This window comes from Meleagris gallopavo, chromosome 2 (genome assembly GCF_000146605.3).
Source record: "Meleagris gallopavo isolate NT-WF06-2002-E0010 breed Aviagen turkey brand Nicholas breeding stock chromosome 2, Turkey_5.1, whole genome shotgun sequence".
Classification (NCBI taxonomy): domain Eukaryota; kingdom Metazoa; phylum Chordata; class Aves; order Galliformes; family Phasianidae; genus Meleagris; species Meleagris gallopavo.
The window spans coordinates 12,009,545-12,031,309 of record NC_015012.2 but is presented as its reverse complement, the minus strand read 5'-3'; the positions used below and the strand labels follow the sequence as shown (position 1 = coordinate 12,031,309).

At 44.9% G+C, this 21,765-nt stretch overlaps 1 protein-coding gene across 2 annotated transcripts in view; it reads right to left on the bottom strand.

Moving 5' to 3' along the window:
• Positions 1-809: 809 nt before the first annotated feature.
• Positions 810-21,765, bottom strand: part of PAK5 (p21 (RAC1) activated kinase 5) — a 44,199-nt gene continuing 23,243 nt past the window's right edge. Inside the window, exons 3-9 of one of the 2 annotated variants that reach the window (XM_010706590.3) lie at positions 18,902-19,699; positions 13,523-14,014; positions 9,936-10,069; positions 8,050-8,176; positions 4,432-4,557; positions 2,763-2,897; positions 810-2,143 (exon numbers count right to left, since the gene is read on the bottom strand). In XM_010706590.3, coding sequence (XP_010704892.2) covers positions 1,988-2,143; positions 2,763-2,897; positions 4,432-4,557; positions 8,050-8,176; positions 9,936-10,069; positions 13,523-14,014; positions 18,902-19,699 — 1,968 coding nt within the window. In that variant the 3' untranslated portion in view covers positions 810-1,987. Of the gene's footprint in view, positions 2,144-2,762; positions 2,898-4,431; positions 4,558-4,598; positions 5,283-8,049; positions 8,177-9,935; positions 10,070-13,522; positions 14,015-18,901; positions 19,700-21,765 lie in introns of those variants that run through there. The other variant, XM_019612607.2, reaches the window with a different exon arrangement.

Here is a 21,765-nt window from a genome sequence, read left to right as displayed (position 1 = left end):
AACCAAACCAACAACCTTTGCAACTGACAAAACTTTCAGTAAACTCAATGAACACTGTCTGAATTATCTAATGATAAGAAAGTTGCAAAAAATTCTCCACTTGAACAGTCTAAAGTGTGCTGAATATTAAAGAGGAAAACCCACCAACCCCATTTTTATTCAAAGATGGTTTAAAAAAGTTTGACTTTGTCTAGTACTACAGTGTCACCTGTAAGCCATTGCCTGTACCTGTGCAGCCTTTTTTTTCCTGAGTTGTCAAGACTACAAAATACAAACACTTAAAAACTCTATAGATGCCCTGCTTCCTCAGCTGGCTTTCTGCAGGTCTGTAGCAGCAGAGCATGTTTGTGGCAGGGCAGAGAGGCTCAGCTAAACGCACTTCCTTGAAAAGTGCAAACAGGGTTAAGAAGAGAAAGCAGAGAGGGGTGAGGCATGTATGTTGAAGAACATCTATTCAATGTTCCACTTATATTTCTCTCCCCTTCTGTTTGCTGCTTTTAATTGCTACTCCCCCTTCAACTGTCACTTAACTTTTAAGGGTGGTACTAAAAAAGCATCTGTCCTATTGGCAAGTCTTTTACTGGGAGGAAGATCTTCAAGAAACAGCTCCTGCCAAGTTTAGGTGTTTGGTTATAATTTGCTATGATAAATAACAATATATTCACTATGAAATTTTGTATTAAGAAATAAGCTAATCCTGTTGTCACAAAATTGGCTTTTCATTTCACAAAATGAGGTCAGTAAGAAAAAAATAACTGGAAAAACATGGCTTTCATACTATACATAATTAAAAACTAATCATTAATAAATTAAATTTAATTTATCATTGGAATAATTAATTATGAAGCACTTCTAAAAATTTTAAAGGCAAAGCTATAGGCCTACAGTTAACATGCAAGTTCATCCAACAAGTAACACAAAAATGTTCCATAGTAGTCAACTGTTGTATTAACATTCAGAAAGGTCTAGACAGCAGCACGACTTCTATATGGCAAATATCTCATAATGTATCACAATGGTCTCTTCCAAATCCAGAAAACGCTTCCATCAACTGCTGGAGCATGACATAAGTAATGGATATTTCTGCAAAAACTAACCTGACTTTGCAGCAGCGGGATGTGAAGGGACTGCCAGGTTGCTGGGTGACCCTTGAGCAAAGGTATATCTGTGTCAGTTCCCATAGCCAGAGAAAGGGGAACTGACGGCCCCGGTCCTCAGAGCAGATGGCCGAAGCTTGGATTGCTGCCATGAGGCCAGCAGCCCCCAGAGGGCAAGCACTGAAAGCAACTGCCCTGATGGTGTTCTCGTTGACACCCATTGATCTTCAGGCCGCTGTGACAGCAGGACAAAGCACCATCCACACCCCAAGGGAAAATCTGCCAAATTTTCTAACTTCCTAAAGGACTTTTTTTTCCATATTCAAAAGGGTTAAAAAAAGTAGGAAACATTTTTATCTTCTCAAATTCTTGCTAAGTTACACATATTACTTCAACTAGCACAATGGTTACATGACAAAGTACTGCAAATTATCAAAAGTACTGTACAGAAAATTACAAATTCATTTCAAAATACATTACGCTGCTATGACTGAGATTAAAAAAAGTGCTTTTTTTTTTGTGTCAGAAAAGTGTTTTTCTGAAGTAGAAGTAGTGCCGTAGCCATTACTTTTGAAATCCCGGTGTTTCGCTCTGGTTGTGCTATCCTCTATTCATTATCTTTCCCCCCTTGTTTGCATCTGGTGCCTTCTGCCTGGATGGCCGAGATGAGAGCATGGCGCAGCCACAGCACGCGTTCCCCTGCGTGGTGGCCAGGGTCACCTCCTGGGTCCTTTGCACCCCTACAGAGCACCCCTTTGGGTTTTATAGACCACATTACTTCCATGGTAAGGTTTGCTCACCCCTTCCCGTGGTTCCCACACAACCGCAGGGATTCCTGCCTTGCCATTACTTGGCCCCTGCACCAACCTCCTCCTGAGAAGTGGCTGCATTCAGCGGTGCCGGTGCTGCCTCATGAGGGGCACGATGCAAGAAGGGGCCCCGGCCAGCTTAAGGAATGGGTGTCTCAACAGTTCCTGCGCCGTGGCTCTCTGCGAGGGTTCCCGCACCAGCATCAAATCCAAGAAGCCCCGGAGGACAGAGGAGACCTGCAACACCATGCTGGCATTAGGAGCAGACAAAGGCAAGATTCCCAGCATATGCTGAGTACTTTGCATGTCCTTTTTCTTGTAAAGACAACAGATTCTCTGAGCTTTCCTGAGACAAAGATGCACCGAGTTGAAGGACCATGCATCGTTCATGTTGAGAGCACTGGGGTGCAGAACAGCACACAATACATAGCCTTGTATGCAATGTAAGAAAAGCAGTAACACTTCTCAAGATTGCTGAGGGCTCAGGTCTGACATTATCCAGAACTGCACCCAAGAGACCCAAAGGCATTGGCGACGGGCATGGCTGTACCAACCTGTACAGAGCAGAGCTTGCATAACTGCCTTGCTCTGGTCCTCAGGCAGGGCAGGAAGTGCAGGGAGTGTGAGGCTCTGCCCAGCCCCCTTCTTGGGCACTCGCTGCAAAAGCAAACTCAGCACTGGGCACAGAATTGTTTAGTAGCTTCCTGTCCTCCTGCATCAGTCTTACATAGCACCCACTGCTCGAGGTGGCACTTAGTGACAGAATTTACACTTCAGACACAGCAATGTGTGGCTGTGGTTTTATTACACCTGTGTGTGTGTGCACAAGGCCCTCATCACCCATGAGAAGTCTGACCTTGTGCATGTCCTTCACGCGGGGTGGTAAGTTATCCCGGATTCGGCGCATGGCCTGCAGCGGCGGCTCATTGAAGTAGGGAGGTTCGCCGTCGATCATCTCTATCACCATGATGCCCAGCGACCAGATGTCCACCTGCAACACACAGTTGGTTCACAAACACAGCAGGGAGCAAAGAGTGAAGAAACAGGCTTGGCATTTGAGGGTCACATAAACTGCAGAGCTGCACACCAACTGCTGTCAGCAGCCATTTTAAAGCAGTAGTTGGGTGAAGCATCCCCTTACTCTTTTTAACCAGCTGATAACACTGACTGCACTGAAGAAATAACATAGCAACAATATACAAACTGGGTCTGCAGCTGGTCGAGGTGATGGCCACTGGAACACTGCTAAGGCACGCTCATAGGATAGGCTGCCTGTACCCTGTGGTGCGGCACTTGAGCTGCACCACTCTGAACCCACTGACTCTCTTCCCTGCACTGGCTCTGCAGCACTACAGAAAAGTGCAGTGAGTGGAAACACAGTGCAGAACAGCTGCTGTGAAATCAGGTAGTATTTCCCTTGAATACTAACAACTGTAGTAGCACCTCCTTCTTACCCCTTGGCAAACACAAGCATGCACTTATTACACCCAGGCCCATTTACAGCGATGGCAGGTAGCACATTATATAATCCCTTCGGAAAATGATTCACTCCAGCTTAAAAAAAGAAACACCAATCCTTTTTTTTTTTTTGTCCCAGTCTGCTGCACAGCTGCTCCAGAACCCCACTCTGATGGCAGTAATTCCTGTCATTTGCCAACCTAAATACCATCAGGGCCAGGCTATACTTATTCCGCTCTTCTGCCAGCACTATCCTTCAGCTTAATTTTTTTTTTTTTTTTCTTTCCCTATTGGTGGGGAACCTAATGTAGCTGTAAGTTCAAGCACTTTATAATCCCTTCAGTGTCATTAATAGGCTAATAATAGACTATGTTATTATCTCTGAAACGTCTCCTACAATACCACACACTGGGGCAAATGTCAGTGCCTGCAGGGTGCACTCATTTGCAGGTAGAAGCGCTCCCTGTCTGGGCCAAACAGAGCTCTTCTTGCATGTTCTGAAGATGCATCATTCTCCTGTCCCAAGCCTTGGCTGCACAGCTTGCTTCCCCTCCTTTGTATGCATATATATGTGTGAGTGTGTATCTCTCTCACATATACGCAGCATGTATGTGTATATGCACACATAAATAAGTACATACACACACACACACACACCACCCCCATCCACCCACCAGGGTTGCTCTCTGTAGCTGTTATACAGGCTCTATCAAGCAGAAGCTGACCAGGGAGAAGAAAATGCAGTTGTGTCCCGAGCTGGGGCTTGAGATGCTATGCTATCTCTGCTGAGACTGAAGAACTCCCAGGCTGGCAGTGCAGAAGTACTGAGCCAGGTCCCACCAACCAGTCCTTTCTGTTCTGAGATCAAAGTCTCTGATAAAAATATATGGACTGCCTCTTTTTCAGAGGGGCCTGCAGTTCTTAAAACAATTCTCACAATGTACTTTGTTGTTTTTTTCTCATTCAACTAATCGGAGAATTGACTGCAATAAGAACACTACAGAGTATGGCAACCCACCTCACTCAAGCTCTTGCATTTGGGATCCTAAAAGCCCTGCAGCACGTACCTCAGTGCCGTAGGGCATGCGTGATATCACCTCTGGTGCCATCCAGTATGGCGTCCCAACCAGCGACTTCCTCCGCGGCACCTCCTTGGACACCTGGGCACAGAACCCGAAGTCGGACAATTTGATCTAAAAAGCAAAGACAAAGAGAAAGCCCCTCTTGTGTAACAAGGCACACGCTGATCCAGACAGATATGCTTCCTGCTGGGAGAAGCCCTTGACTCTTGCTGTAGCAGCTGGGATGGGGCAGCAGCATGGTTTTGGAAGTGAGGTTGGAGATGGAGGATGAGCGTAGAGAGAGCTGGCTGATTACGCAAAACGGAAGGCAAGAAAGTGGCAGAGGCTGGCAGCAGTGCCCTCTGCTCAGATCATCTCTCACAGCTCCTTGTCATTCCTCCAGCAAAAGTGCAGAGGTGACCAATGGCCTATAACTCAGAAGGAAAGCAAAAGTTTCAAACGTACAATATTATGCAAATATATTAACTCAATGTTTGCAGTGTATGTATATTTACTAATATTCAATACAATATCTATTGGAAGTGATACATATCACTCCTACTATTTTATCAGCTTTGAGATTTGAGTATGCCAGAAGACAGACAATCCCATGTTTCTTTTTCTACACAGAGCATGATCTGACACTCCTAGAAAGCAATACCGCCAACCAACAATTTTCCAAGTGTGCTGTGGTCTGCCCCACAAAACTGTCATCTGTATGTAGTAAGGGGCTTGAGGGAGGCAGGGATAGGCGGAAGACTGCTCCAAAATGGCTGCAAGAGATGAGGGACCTGCATCCAGTGCTGGGAACTTGGGAACTGAGGAAAGCATTGTCCTTGAGTAGCTGTGGCAGTGACCTGAAATAGAAATAATGGGATACACGAGCACTCTGGAGAGCAGCTCCTGCTGCATCATGTGCCTGCTCGTACTTAGATGCAGGTGTTGTTTGTTTTTTTTTTAAACCAACAAAAATGCTGGAAAATTATGACCTTCCTCCTCCCCCACTGCTGTACAACACCAAGGTGAAAACTCCTCCAAACTGGTCCAAAAAAATCAGCTGGCATGACTTTTGTGGCACCACTACCTTCCAGAGACCGCTTACTCCTCAAGGCAGCTTCTGCGTTCGTTTTTCCAGGTATTCTTCTGGAGGCCTAAAAGCTATCCCTGGGCTTTTCCTGGAAGCTGCTCCACATGAGGGCAGCCCCTGGTCCCTCAAGCTGCATCCCACACAGTGCAATGGCAGCCAGCACCCAGAGTCCATGAGTCATGAAGCCAGCTGCATGCTGGCACCTGGGGATGTGCTGTGAGTCCAAACGGCCTCAGCACAAGTCAAGTAGGAAGTTCTGTCAATTGCTGCATTGTGTAGAGCAGCAGTTTATTATCAGCTCTGATTTGTTTTCTTTTGGATTTAGTACAGACCCTACTTAAAAAAACAACAACAACAACAGTGGGTATTATTTTTAACAGAATTACAAAATGACTGCTGGTATTTCTAAAACAAAGCCACCAACAGTCAAGTCCTCCACGCTAAACATATTTTTCAGTTTACAGGATGAAGAATGGAAGAAATAGTGAATTTTGGAAGCAGAGCCCAGTCTTCTTTTGTAGGAGCACAAGAGATTTTGCCTATCTATTGCTTGTTCGAGTACATAAAAGACGACGATTTTCTAAAAAAAGATAATTACACAACACAGCCATGAAGAAATCTGCAATGCAGATAGTAAGTACCAGAGTAATGAGTATAATGAGGCACTCTATGCAGGGCCTGAAAGCAGTTCAGATGCTATTTCAGCAACATGGATCAAAATTGCAACTGAAAAACTCCTACACATGTGGAATTTTCTCTCCCGACAAGGTTAAAAAGGCTGGCCTGTGATGGCTGCAGGAAGAAAATCCCTCTCTTGGTGATGCTGGAATCAAATGTAAACTACGTGGGAGAGAATTGGATCAGGCCTGAGACGCCTCAAGTTTCACCTTCAACACTGGAAGATTTGGGTGCTCTTGGTCTCATTATGACCCACTCACTACATCCTCTTTGGGTACATTTGTAATCCCACTGTAGCAACCGTGAAATCCTGCCTATGGGAATCCCTGGGCATGATTGAACTAGTTTTTGCTTCAATTATTTGATGTGGCCACAAGATGAGACTCAAACTAGTGCACAAATGAGGCTTTTACATGTAACAGTTATTTGCTCCCTTCCACCTATGCCTTGGAGCCCTGAGTTCTAGGTGCTTCAAATATTACTGCTGTGTGGCCACAAACAGTGCAGCTCAGCCCCACTTTTTTTTCATAGAAAGGAAGTATGAATTTCCTTTGGGAATGAACACAGTGTTGTTTTTTTGGCATGCAACCTTTCTTTTGCTGATCAAGCAGGTCATGTGCATTTTCTCTCCCTCTCTCCCTACATGTAAACACCACAAAGAACAATTCAGTGGCCCATCCAAATGCAGGAAAACACAAGATAGGTGCTATCAACCACTTCACAAGTGTACCTATAGCAAGAGCTATTCCCGCAGATGAGTGTTTCAGCACTAAGGTATAACATTTCCTAGTAGTACAGATTGAAGATGCATCCCAACCAGCTTGTTAAAACAGAACTTATGTATATAAAAGCTTGCAAACTAAAAGATTATTGAAAGTAGTAAAAAGACAAACTTCTGCACGGCATCAAGGTAGGAGTGGGGCAGAACTGAAGGAAGTTCCCCATTACCTAAGCATCACCCTTTGGCATAGTTTCTTCTGTCAATGCCTCCCAGGGGCTGTAATTCCCCATGGGGACTCTGCATCCAGTACAGATGTCAACCACTGGCCAGGCCTGTGCTTTTCTGATTCAGCTCTCTAGCAAGACTGAAGCTGTCATTTTGTGGGTCTGGCTCAGAGCCTGCTGTAGAATCCTACCTGGAGCTCAACCTTACCATACACAACTCTATTCCTCTCATATAATCAATAAATCCCGCAAAGGATGAGGCTGTTTTTCCCATCATTTTGTCTTACAACAGATTAGGATCAGAGAAACAGAGGGACCCAAATCTTCCACTTTCCTCCCAGATAGGAAGTAGAAAACTAAGTTGCATTTTCCTTTCCCCTTTATTTACTCCCTTTAGCTCTGCTACTTCTATCACCCTGGCTGGGATTTGAGGGGAGGGTAGTGGTACTCTGTCAGTGCCACAATGTTCTGTGCTGGTGAGGGGCACAGACTCCCTGCCAGAGACTGCAGGGATGACATCTTGGGTTTAAATTCCCCACCAACTCACAGGTGCCAACGTTCACTTCAGAAGAGCATGGAGACCCATGGGGAAGGTGGCATTCTGAGCAATCCTTGCTCTGCACATGACTCCTGCCAACAGCTCTGCCACTGGCCAGGAGCAAAGAGCCACTTCTGTTCAAGTGCTTTGGTTGCATTAGGATCAGGAACCAAGCTCTTATCCACTACAACTCCTGGCATAGAGCAGAAGAGCTGCTCAGAGACTCAACTTCTTTATTTACTCTTTTTTTTTTTGGAAGTTGGCATTACTTTGGCAAGCCATGTGCACAGCTGTTTTTGTAACGGACCCCATCAACCCCTAAGGCAGACCCCTCGCGTGCCAGCCAGAGATGGCAGGAGAAATGCTCAGCACTCACCCGCCCATCGCTTGTGAGGAGGATGGAGTCGCTTTTGATGTCGCGGTGGATGACACCCTGGTTGTGCAGGTAGGACAGAGCTCTCAGGACAGACAGGCAGACAGTTGCTATCTGCTCCTCGTTCATCCTGAAACAGCAGAATGGAAAAACATACTGAGTATTAAGGAAGAAAGCAGGGAAAGGGAGCTGGAGTGGAGAAGCCCAGGTTCCTGTTCACACCAGTACATGAACTATTTCTGTCAAGAAAGGGAGATGATGGGTGAGGAATAACTCTGCAATGAGGTTGGAGCAAGTCTCCCTGTAGCATTAAAAGAGCAGAGTCTATTATGTGATACAGTGTATTAGAGTGAGCCTGTTTCCCTATGGGAATAACGGAAATGCCTTATTTACAGTAAACTTCCTGCCTGCCAAGGAGAATAAACGACTACTGGAATGGAATCAGGCATAGAATGAATATAAAAACATCAGACCTTGGGCGTAACTTTAAGACCATTACTCTTGCCTTTATGATTATTATAACAAATTGAAAGTATTTCATAGAAGAAAATATACAGCAAGAGAATTATCAAGTCCTCATTTCTGTGCACACGTGAAAAGCCCCGCCATGGAAAAAGCTGCTGCTGCAGCATGACAATGATTGACTGGACAGGTCATGCACCACAGCTGGGTGTCCCCAGCTTCACCACCACTCCAGCAAAAGGCCTAAGGCATTTCTGCTTTAACTTCGTGATTCTATTTGCAGTATTTCAGCAAAATCTTTAAGAGAAGGTCACATAATGTAAAAAAAAAAAAAAAAAAAAAAACAACCAAAAAACACCAGAAGATTAAGGAATGTCTATTTTGAGTTAAAAAACAGATGACAGCTCTTAAGAAGTGGTGTCCTGGGAACTTCTGCTTGCCATTAAATTCCTGTCAAAAATATCTCTTATGGAGCTTTTAATATTTTGGGAAGCAGCAGTTAATAAATGGCTTGCAATATTATACTTTATTTTAGCACATCAGCCAAGGCAACACTTCAAAATAAAATACCATGAACTTTTTTTTGTAGGATCTATGAGGATCACTAAACTGTGAAAGAAGACAAATTTTCACGTCTAATTTTCTTTTTGCTTTTTGTCTTGTTCATCTAAGTACTCTCCCACTGAGCTGTTGTGGAAGTTCATGTTGTTTTATTCTAAATGAAGAAATTACAGAATTCCTCCTTCCTACCCCATTTGGTCCTGCTCAGCAGAATGAGGTGAGCAAGGAGCAGATATAAGATAGACTGTAAGATCCAACTCAAAGAGGAACTGGGAGAAAGGTTCAGTACACTACAGCCTCTGTACTGGTCAACTGTCTTATTTAAAGGCATGACATTAACTGAAATTTGGGAACCAGCTCTACTGTAAGCACAAATGCTGAGAGATGGAAAATACTTTTCCCGTTACATGTTAGGCTCAGTTTGTAGTTAACGCTTCTGACAGCGCGGCTACGTGGTTATGAGTATCAAGAGAGATCAACCCCAAAACTGACAGAGTTATGAAAGCAAAGCCAACACTACAGATCACCATATAAGGAAAAGGAGCTTTTTTTCATCTCTTGGGGAACTAACAGATAAAGGTAATCTCTGCCAAATTAACATTGAAAGCTCTGGCAAATCTCTGCCTCCCAGCAAGCCCTTCCAGATATTTCTTTTCCTTCCTTTTAAAAAACATCTGCACTGACAGAAAGCCATCTGTAGTGGCATAGTTATGCTGGTACTGTGAGTGTGCCACATTATGTGTACATATACATATGTGCATGCACGTACAGCTATATTATAGACATCTGTACACACATACAGCCATACCCACACAGACATATAGTTATGTATGCACCACTGGGATTGCCTGCAGCTCGCAGCCCACCTGGTGTGAGTCACGATGTCTGTCAGAGCACCGCCCTCTAGGAACTCCATCACCACCCACAGCTCATCGCTGACAAGGTAACTGTTGTACATGTCAACCACGTTTTCGTGATGGTAATCTCTCATGATTACAACCTGTGAGGAAAAAAAAAAGATGAGATGTGAATTGCTGCAAGCACTGACACTTGTTTTGACCTTCTTTTTCACTGCGCTTTTCTCTTTGTGCTTAGTAAAGGTTCTGCTATGAATCACAGCCTTGCTAATCCTTATGGCAGTGCATAAACAAAATCCATGTATATACGTAAAGTAACAGTCATCATAAACACATCAGGAAACAGGAAGAACCTTTAGCTGCTGAATTGTAAGGCAGATAATTGTGGGGGTTTTTTTGTTTTTTGTTTTTTCCTCTATGCTGCAGGACCAGGACTGGTTATTTCATTGCTTTCTTACCGCCAGCTGCTTTCAGTACAACATTCATTTAGATCCAATCAATTGCTCAGCTCAAAGTCTTCCTCATCAGGCAGCAAACTGTACCTTGTACAGTACTTTAACAGAAAGCTGGTGATACTGGGGCTATTCATCTCCCGGCCCCCGGCAGGGGAGTAGAACTATGTGATCTTCGAAGTCCCTTCCAACCCAAGCCACTCTGTGATTCTGTGACTCAACATTAAAGGGATCTGAGGCCCCCGGTCACAGACCACAGCCGAGGTAATAAAACAGAAAGAAGAGCACACAGGTCAGAGGCACCCCAGAGTTGTGGGGTTAGCGAGCAGATGGCCTGTATGCATTATGGCTGAAGTGTCTGGGAGGGATTGAGCTCTGTTCTGCTCCTGGATGCTCCCAGACTGTGAGGTACTCTGCATTGTGCTACCATATATGTAAAATTAAAGAACTACAAAGATACAGCTTTTCTCATTCCTTGCTAGTTTAGTTTGCCTGGAAATGGAATAATACCTTCACTTAAATCTGAATGATTTAATACAATGGAAAGGATAATTGCTAATATAGGGTCACAGTTATGCTTTTAAAATGCTCTGCAGTTGTCAATCATAATGGCAAGTTTTGGAATAATTAATATCTTGAGGCCTAGTGGATAGCTGAACCTGCTCTGGCATCTGTGCCTCACGCCAGCCTGGTTCAGTCAATCTTTGAGCACAGTGCAATGCAATGCTGCATCTCAGCATTTACAGCCCTTCCTTTGTGAAGGTGATTCATATGCAGGAATTTCTGTACTTGTGAAATTTCCTGGAATCATTCATCTCCATAGACAACTGAATTTTGTCTTGAATTCTAATGCTTTGAGTTACTGAGTGTAGTGCTATAACACAATGGAAAATGCAGCAATGATAGTGCAGTAATAAAGCCCTAGGCTGCAGCAGGGGAGGATAAGCTCAAATGATACAACTATGGACATAGTAACAAAGGAAAAAAAAAGAAAAAAATCTGCTTACCCTTAGAAGGCCTCAAGCATGCAGGGATCTCCAGTGAGATCCTTTTGCTCCACTGCCAACCGTTAAATGAGGTATGGGATGGGGTGGATCCTGGCTCCAGCCCTTCTGGTCACTCAGGTACATTGCATACACCTGAGCTCCCCTGGGTTGGCCCTGCCTTCCTACCAGGTGCTCAATCACTGGTTCAGGCCATGACTTACCATTTCTGCTAGACTGAGGTTCCAAAACTAAAGATGGAGGAGAGCTGGCAGTTTGGGACAAAGGCTTTTTCAGAGTGTAGTAGTCATGAAAAACACTGTGCTCTTGAGGAAAGCCTAAGGCAAGACTAACAAAGCTCAAGGAGAATAAGTTCACTTGAATGATTACTGCTTCATTTAAACATTACCATAAAACAGATGCTGAGCCAGGCGTATGCATGCTTTATGTGAGTGCTGTGAGCTCAACCACCACATCTAGAAGTGAATATACAGGAGAGGGACTGCACTAACAGCTCAGCTAACTAGCAGCTCAGCCAAGGTGCCGACAACTGCACGATACTGAGGTATGTCAAGAGAGGGGACAGGGATAGAAAACATCAGCCAGGGAAGGCTCTGATTACCCCTGTGTAGATGGAGGGAGGCGCTGAAAAGAAATTTTCGGATGACACAAGTGACTGGAGCATGTTAGGGAAGCAGATTGGTCCTGCACAGCTTGTCGGACCTGCTTCATGATGTCACCACCACCACAGCAAGAGATGCTCAGTTAGAGCTACTGCAAAGCAATTCAGTGCAGTCTTCCAGCAGAGGTAAAATAAAGTCAAAATAGCCAGTGTAGTCACGAGTTGTAGAAAGGACAACTGTGCAAATACAAGCAAGCTTTTGTTAAAAAGCTTCTATAAAGCAAAGATTAGGCTGGTGCAGATGGCCCCAAGTGCCCCAAAGCAGTCAGCACTCGCACGAAGTCTTGAAGGAAATGAAGTACAAAAGGCTGAGCTGTCACTATTGCATCTAGCCTAATGCTTGTACCCTGGCACCTACAGCACACATCGATGTCATCCCTGCCCTCCAAGAGGGCTCTAGGGGACTTACATAACCACGGGTCAGTCCAATGCCTGTGCTGAGCAAGCTAGTGGAAATGGTAACTACTATAGTGTGGCTGTAAGGATCAATGACAAATTGGATATAATGGGGAAGAGTGTAGAAAATTGTGTCTCAAAAACCTGTTGGAGCTTCTTGACAGAGAGTGATCCTGCTCAAGAGCATTCTGCTAGAATTTCAAGGAGGTGACAGGTCAACAATCTTTAAAGAAAATCTTTCAATTAAAAGCTGTTTTATTTTTTAAAGGTTCTAAGGAAACCAGAATTTAACGTGCTGAAGGATGATCCTCTTGTAGTTAAAATACATGAAACAAATGATAGGATCAAATAGTTTTCACAAGAGGTTTCCCTGGGGAACTGCAGTGTTGTTGGCATTGATCAATGTACTCATAAGGGATCCCCAAAAAGCAGAGAATACCGAACACTAACTTCTATAGGGGGGGGGAAGAAGTAGGAACTCTTCCAATTTTAGAAGGAACTCAGAGCACCAAAGAACCAGAAGAAAAAATGGCAAATGAAAATCAGTGTTCTTAAATTTAAGATAAAACACACAGAAAACAATTCTATAAAAACTGCAGTGGTCTCCAAACTGGCTATGATCTCCCAGGAGATGTGGGATTTAATATAGATGGTCCATGAAAAACGGTTTGTCAGCTCTTTGCTTAGTACCTATCAAAAAAGGAAAGGATCACGTGATTAGGAGGGGAGGGATACACCAGAGTATGATTTGTGTGCTTCTTCAGTATTAGGGTCAGTTAGGATCCTCCATCTCAGCAGACTAAACTGTACCAGAAATGGTCCAAAGAAGGTAACCAGGCAGTGTCTGTGCACCTGATAAGCTGTGTGGACTAGATGACAAATTTCTTAGTTGTTTACTGTGACTTCCCACCAAGTTATTATAGGTTTAAACCTGGGAGAAGATGTAGCTCAACTGAAACTGATCTAATTATTTCAGACACCATGAAGTGTAGGACTCAGCCCTCTATTTCAGAAAGACATTAATTTGGCATTGTGGCCTCTGTTCAGATCATGTCTTATGCTGCACTGCCCACAGCAACGTACCTCATTGAACAGCAGCTCCCTCCTCTGCTGTTTCCTGAGATCCATTTTCTTCACAGCGACTTGCTTCCCCGTGTGCTTCTCGGTGGCAATGCAGACTATCCCTGTGGAGCCCTCCCCGATCTTGATGAAGCTGTCCAAGTACTCCCGGGGATCACCAGGGCTGACGACCAGCTGCAGAGCAGCTCTGAACTGTTCGTGGGACACCCTGGAGGGCTGCTGGTCTGAGGAGGAGCCCCAGCTGGGTGGGGGATAAGCACTTGATGTGATACTTGGAGAGCTGGGGTAGGAGGCGGTGGAAATATAGGGAGAGCTCGGCTGGAGTGATGGCTGGTGGTAGTGGGATGCTTTGTGGTAGACCAGAGGATACTGGTAGCTGCTGCTGGAATAGCTGACTTTACTTTGACTTTGAGGTAGCTTTACTGGGCCCCTTGGGTAGGTGTCGGATCCAGAGAGTGGTGGGCTAACTACCAGCTGTGCTCGGTCGTAATCCACCTGCAACACAAAAGCAGAGGAGTGGACATGAGTGAAGAGCTGTGTTTCCAGCTGCCTGGCCAACCCTGACCGCTCAGTTCACTTTCTGCACCCCAGCGGGGTGCCAGCACAGCTCACTCCTACATGGACTCGCTGTTCTGTAAGTGACACTGCTGCCTGCAGATTTCGAGACCATTAGGCTGCCTGCCCTCCCATCACTACTAAAATGAGGCCAGTAAAGACCGCTTGGTTTTCTGTATATCCCAGGTTCTTTTTTATGTCCACGTACCCATTTGGAGACATGGTAATCTTTGTTAAATAGAAGTATATGGTCCAAAGGAATGCATTTACTCTGTATTAGCAGTGCCCTGCAGGTTGTCTGGGCCATTTCCTCCAGCGAAGCATCTCTTTCAAAACAAGAAGCCCTTTCACAAATTCAAATTCATGTCTTTCCTTCCAAACACAAATTTCTGACTTTTGACTCTCACCCGTTAATCCTTTCTTTTGCTTCTTTCTAGTGATACAGGAATGACCTCTTCTCGTGGAGGTGGTGGTACCCTGAAATTCCCACAGCCTCTACTCTGCCCCATCACCAGCTGCTGGCTGAGCCACCGCAGAGCAGACACAGCCCTGTTATCTTTTCTTTTTCATCCTGTTCAGTGTTGTATAGCTTAAAATAGCCAGGCCTTCCCCACAAGTGGAAGCAGGACTGCAGCACCCTCCGACCATGGCAGTATAGCAGCATGGAGAGAGCACTGCAGACCATGAACAAATGGCAGAAGAGCACCAAATTCAAAGCTTGGTGATACATCACAGAGAGCTACAACCAAGGATGCATGTATCCTGCTTGAGGTGAGAGGAAAGCTGCTCAGTGAAGTCTTCAAAGGGACTTCCTCCAAGCAAACTAAAATGAGGATACTAATTCAATATACCATTACGTAAGTCATTTTCCAAAGTGACACACTACTTAACTGCAGTGTTGCAAAACTGCTAATTTTCATTTCAAACAGAATACAATCGTGAGGAAATTATCCCAATGGGAGGCCTTTGTCATCTGCAGGTTCCTTCCTTCCCTTGTATTTTCCCTAGCTTTTCTAAGCTACTTACACTGAAAGTCAGCAAATACTTCGCATTCATAAACAAAACTGTCTCTATCTGTGAACAACCGAAAAGGATCTAAAGGATCTAAAAATGCACCCGAAACAAAAGTATTATTTTCTTTTCCCAGAAAAGGGCATCTCCACGTTTATGATATTCCGTACGTGACTCCTGACGACACGTGGGGCGCTGCGGGGTGGGGGTGGTCAGACACAGGCTCATGATGTAGCACAATTACAAATAATTACGGCAATGAATTCATTTAATCAATCAATTTCCGTGGCGGCCCACAGGGATGGACAGCGCAACAACCCCGACACAGCTCACGGCAGCTACTACTGCTGCTGGCTGCTGGCCAGGAGTCCCTGATCCATGTTAGTTAAACGCACATTAATCTGAATTTGGCAGTGTAATCAAGGACCCAACTGAACTGTGAAATTGAATTCTGCGCTGGAACATCATTTGACCGTTTTATGCGAAGACTGCAAAAAAAAAAAAGAAAAATCTGCCGCAGCATCAATCTATCACTGTAGGCTGCTGCACAGCGAGGAGCAGATTCTAGCTGGAGTCACTCGGCTGCGGGGAGAAAAGCTCGGAATGAAAAAGTGCAGTGCTGTATCAGTGCTTCTGGGCACCGTGTGTGAGCCGGGCATGCCTGCCTGGTGTCCTGCTGGTTAGTGGGGCACAGGGATGCCTCTGCATGAGGGCTGTGCAGGCACTTCCATCGGCAGCGTGCAGCTGCAGGCAGCCGTGTGAGCTCCCAGCCGCACGGCGCCCACATCCAACCCTGGCAGCGCTGCACGGCCGCCTCCTCGGGCGCTTTTCTGTATGAGCGTGACATACAAATGCTTACGGTCAGGATTTCACTTATGCAGCTGTGAGATAGAAGGGGATCAGAGACATCGTGCGTTTCATGAAGGACGTGACATCTGCCCAACTAATTAACACAGAAAAGCGCTCAGATGGTTTGGTGGAGGGAGGGGAACTCAGTCCAGCCCTGTCCCATATATCCATGTACACAGAGCCACACAAATGATTGCTTTGACTGAAAATACACCATTTTTATATCAAGATGGGGAAAGCCCGAACTAAAACTAAAACTAGATAAATCCGCACCCATGGATTGCGACTGGATGTCACCCACACCTGCTCTTTTCTGAGCATGTCCTATGTGTCAGGAAAAGCAAATTCCACAGTGAAATTTTAAAAGGAAAACTGAGATGTCCAGTGTCCTTATCTGAAAGCTTTCTGCAGTTTGTGTTTTGCGCACCTGCAGTACAACCATTCACTTCCTACACCCCATGCAATGAAGTAGAGGAGCCCAAGTGACTCCATCAGCCTAACCTCTCCTCCTCAGCCATGTCCTCACACAGTTCTTCACAGCGTGGCAAAATTGAGCACATTTGATTCCGCTAATAATGCCATTATTTCTGTTACTAAATGCAATTACATACCAAAAGGCAAGTCTGTAAATACTACAAAGGAAAGTAAAAACCAATCCTGTTCTCATTCAAGATCAGGTCAGGGGAGCAGATGAAGTCACAGCCCTGCAGTGCAATGCGATGTGCTGCTGCTCATCTGGCTGCAGCCTCACTCAGGTCTGCACACGGCCACCTCAGCAGCCAGGTCTGACACAACACGTCTGAAACCTGCTGCCAGAAGAGGGCATGTGTCTCCTTTATCTGACATCTGTAATAATACCCATCTGCACCTACTCTACAGATTTACAAGTCAAAACGCACATCTTTGTTAAATGCATTTTGAAGCCATACATTTGTGCCTGAGGACTTTTTCAATGCTTACTTTTCCCCCCTTTTAATTATACTTTAAAGCCAATTTCATCTGTACAATATCTGATTTGAGACTTGATTCTCACTTAGTAAACCCATTCAATGAACCATTATCTTACTAATGCCTCCTTGAAAAGAAGATTCCTCAGCAATCATCCAAGACACGAAGCTGCTATTCACTTCCAGGAGTTGCGGATGGGTTTGGGAATTGAAACTGCTGCATTTAACAGTGAATCATCAAGTTTCAATATACCAAGGCTACGCGAGGGCTTTTGATGCTCAAAGGAGAGCAATGGCTCAAAATGAATCTTGCACTAAGGCATCTTTTTCTTTAATAAAAGCTGTTACTGCATTTTAATGGGATATTTTACAAAGTGTCTGCAGTGCTCTGAGTCCTGTGAAATACACCTCCGCCTTCCATCTTATTGAATGCCGTAAATCTGACAGGAGCAGGCACAGGAGGGTTTATGAGCTATTGGTGGATTTGTCCTTTTTTCTCAACTCTGACAAAATTATTGTTCTAAAAGAAAGAAATGGCAGGTAGCCCATCCCAAGCTTTCCTCACAAAGCTTACAAATTCTAGAATATGTATTTTAGCACCATACTCTTGCACACAGTTAACTACATATAGGCATCCCTCCCAGCAAACCCCAACTTAGACAAGGCACAGGAAGAAACCTAGCAACCTTTCTACCTTCCCACCCCCAGTATTTACACTCAAACTCAAAAGCCCAACTCTGTGCTTTAACACAATCAGCACCAAAAAAAAAAACAACAAAAAAACCACTGCTCTCCCTTTGCCACAGGATGCTGACAGTAACTGCAGCCCAGCATCAGCAAAGCAGCCAAAACCTAAGCAAGATGCAGGCATGCCCCTGATATGAAGCCATGCTGTATTTGCTGAGGTTTGAGATGACATCTGGGTCTGAAGTTGGACAGGACTAAGTCCTCAGTGCACAGAGGCTGTAAGAAAATGCACTGTTCAGACACCATCATAAGCAGAAGGGCTATCATCATGTGATAACTACCAAGCTCAACACATTTGGCAAATCACAGCAAGCTTGCTGCCTGCTGCTAAGGGAACCCAGTAACATTAAATGAAGAATCTACACCAAAGGAAAACCATCTCTTGCAGAATATTAAATGTTTAAGCAGGTCTTTGTTTGAGCAGTGTGACTTGATGGATAAGAGATTCCCTTAGCTGAAAAAGACTGCAAGGAAGTAGGGTAGGGTAGGGTAGGATGGCTTGTATGGGTAATATTCTTCATGCAACTTAGAAAAGGCAGAGCAGACCACAGCTTCTGCAGAGGAGCTGCTTGTAGATATCACAGTAGAGTTGCTTTCCTATCTCGACCCTTATTTTTGTGTGAGGAGACGCTCTGATTTTATTCCACTGCTTAAAAAATGAAGGGGTGAGGGATAAGTCCCTTCCCTCACTGGTGGGAAAGGGTTAATGAATCTCATAGTATACACACAGACCTGCCAGACTGATGGTTGTGTGGGCTGGTATGAGCTGGCTGAGCTGCAGGCAGCTCCTCTGCCTAATAGACATGCTGGGATCATGGCTGTCTTCCCTCAGCAAACCAGAAATGCTTTTCTAAGTGGCACAGAGATGTCAGCAACAACGACTCAAATACAAAAAGTACCTGACATTCAAACCAGACCACCTTTCCAGCTCTGCCAACATCTGCATTAGCATACAAACTCCTAATCCTGTATAAACTGCCAAAGAACTCAGGGTTTTCAGAAATCCCAAGTAAAACTCATGGAAGTTGGGCATCTCCAAATTGTTCTTTGAATAAGTATCTTAAACCTCTGGTCCCCAGCATCTGTTTTCAGATACCCAAGTAAACTGAGTGGGGTTTTATATCCACCCAACCACGGTCACATGCTTCCTACCACTGTGTTTCCAAGCACAGCTCCATGCCCTTAACTTTTTTGCACACACTTAACTTTTTGTATTCCCATTTTGGAAGGGTCCCTGTCCTGGCAGTACCAACACCAGGGGTCTTAACATTACCTTAGAGATGCCTGCTGCAGTTTCAGACAAGCGAGGGTAGGTGTAGGAGCTGTAGGAGTGTCCCTGCTGGTGTGCTTTAAATGCACTTGCTCCATAGGGCATGGCTGGCTCCTGCAGACCAGAGCCCGACCTGGACCTCTGCCTCATGGTTGGCTGAGGGCTCGCCGGGTCCACGTAGGATGACTTGGGCCTCTTGTCATAGTCATCCTTGGCTGGGCTGTGCCCCCAGTCGCTGTCGCTGTACTCCAGCCTCTCCTTGGGGCACTCGCTCTGCACTGACGCTCGGGACAGGGCATAAGGGAAGGGGTCTCTGTAGTCGAGTGAGGATCCACTGGGAATCCTCTGGTACTCCAGCTTTAGACCTCCATATTCGAGCGGTTTGGGCTTTGCCTCCACTTGTGCGTGGTAATCTGGGAGGAACCTGGAGAGGTCTGATTTCAGGGGTGCCATTTCTGAATAATAGATGTCCCTGGAAGTGACTTTCATCATGTGCCCATTCTGCTTGGCAGTGTAGCCCCCTTTGTAGTACCTGTCTAGCTCTTCCCCATAGAGAGTCTTGTCTCTATACTTGTCCATGACATAGTCTGTTGTTGTGTCTGACTCACTGGAGTACTGCGAATATGTGATGTACCCATTTTCCTCCTGGTGCCTTGGCACATGGTTTGCATTGCCTTGGTGGTGTGTGGGAGGACTTTCCTTCCGCAGGGAGTTGGATCGAGTCACGGAGATATTGTCAAACTCTTCGAGCAAGCCGTTGATTGAAGTATCCTTCCGAGGCTTATTTCCTCTAACAATAGTCTGGAAATAAAAAATTGCTTTGATTAAATACTGACTTTCACTTAGTATCTGACCAACAAAATGACTGAAGTCTGTGATTCACCCAGGAATACGTGTGGTGATGCATCACATTCTTCAGGCACACACCTCACAATAACCTGTTGCCACAAAAAAAAGCCTTCAAGAAATACAATCGAACATGCAGAAATGAACAAATGCAGTATCCACCATAAGCTGAGATTGAACATACAGCTTCAATTTAAGATATGGCTGTGCTGCACCAAAAGCAGAGACATTTAAGAGTACTACTTGTGTTTTAAAAAACTAGGTGTGACTAAATTAGCCATTATTCACTTGTCTACTTCAAGGCAAGCTGGTACTCTGGTTTGCAGAGTATAGAAAAGTAAAACTATCATTCACTGCCAACTTCTCCATGCTACTTTAGCAAACTGCTGGAGTGGAAAGTAGCATATAATTTATCAAGTCCCATGTAGCTTTTTTTTGTTGCTATTGTTGTTTTTTTAACAGTGCACTACTGTGTGAATTATCACCAGGGACTGCCTCTTCATTAATTTAGCATGAGACACACACAGGGAAGATGAAAAATAATACTTACCTATGCCTCCTTACAATATGTAGCATCTGGTAAATCCCTGTGCATGACCATGGCTTTGAGATAACTACATGATGGATGCCATGTGGCTGTGGCCCTGTTTGTGTCCTGATACAGTAAAACTCCCCTAGATCCCCCAGCCCTGGATGAGGAGGGCTTAGGAGCACTGCAGATACAGGTCAGGTCCTACCCACTGCCTTACTCAGCTCTATCCCAAACAATGGTCCTAGCATTAGGATGGAAGCAAGCAGTACTTAGTTATAGCTCTCCTTCAAGATAACCTGACTATTTTTAGCTAGCACCATCTGAAGACTGTAACAAGTTATTGCATCAATTCAGCAGTTGACACCCACTGAGCACTGCGTCATGTTTATAAATGCCCTGCAAGAATAAGATGTACAGACTGAGGACCGGGGCCATAAATCAGCACGGCTCTATTGAAACGAAACTTCCTTTGCTGATTCACTTCAGCTAAATATCTGAGGTTGTATCTTATTTAACTCACTTAGTTTCTAAATGGAGTCGCTGTGGCCATCCCGAGGAGCTGTCCTTCTGCGAGCAGCTTGCCTGTGCTGCACACTGATAATGGTGCACCATGCTGTGTCCAGCCTGGCTGCCGGCCCTTCCTCCACTGCAACACCACCAGACATGGCTGTATCAGAAATGCATCTCTGTAAGCCTGACCCGAGGCTGATGAAGCAGCACCAACAAGACAAAACAAGGAAACATCTGTAAAAGAAGATGGTGCACCAATAGGGTCTAAAGCCAAATGCTTCCATACAAAGCAGGTGGCTTCTCCAAATGCAATGACCAGCAGCAGGGATGGGAAGCCATGGAAAGGGCTCTGCAGCACAAGCAATACGGCCCTTTGTATTGCAACTTGGACCCAATTTTTTGCCTAGGAAAGGTCTGCAATGCAATCAGAAGATAGGACGGGGCACAATTTCTCTTTTAAGAAAAGTCTGGCCCTCTTCCTCATCCCTCTTCAACTCCTGCTTTGCCCCATCACCGCTAAATTGACAGCAACATACTTCTCTGTTATTCAGAAAAAGACAGCTGAGAAAAGCAGGACTAGGGGCAAAGCAATCCTGACCTCAGATTGATCCCTCCTCTTATTTTTGTCTGTAATTACTTGCCTGGTTTGCTATTTTGAAGCTGGCAATACTGAAACAATAGGACAGAAAAAATGAGGATCAGCAAATAGATCACTCCTCTTGCTTCTGAAGCATTCAGCAATGCGAAAGGAATTCGTTTTGTTAGGCTACAGTCGCTTTGGCAGGATGAATGCATGATCATTCATATTTAATTATCACATAATAAAACAGCACACTCAACAATGAAATGCTTTTAATTGAAAACAAGATTGAAATACCCAATTGCCATCTCGCTTCCCCAGTGTAAAAGCATGCCAAGGAGTAAAAATGCCAATTTAATGATCTCTGTGGGACTAGCCTGCACAAAGCAGAGGTTTCCT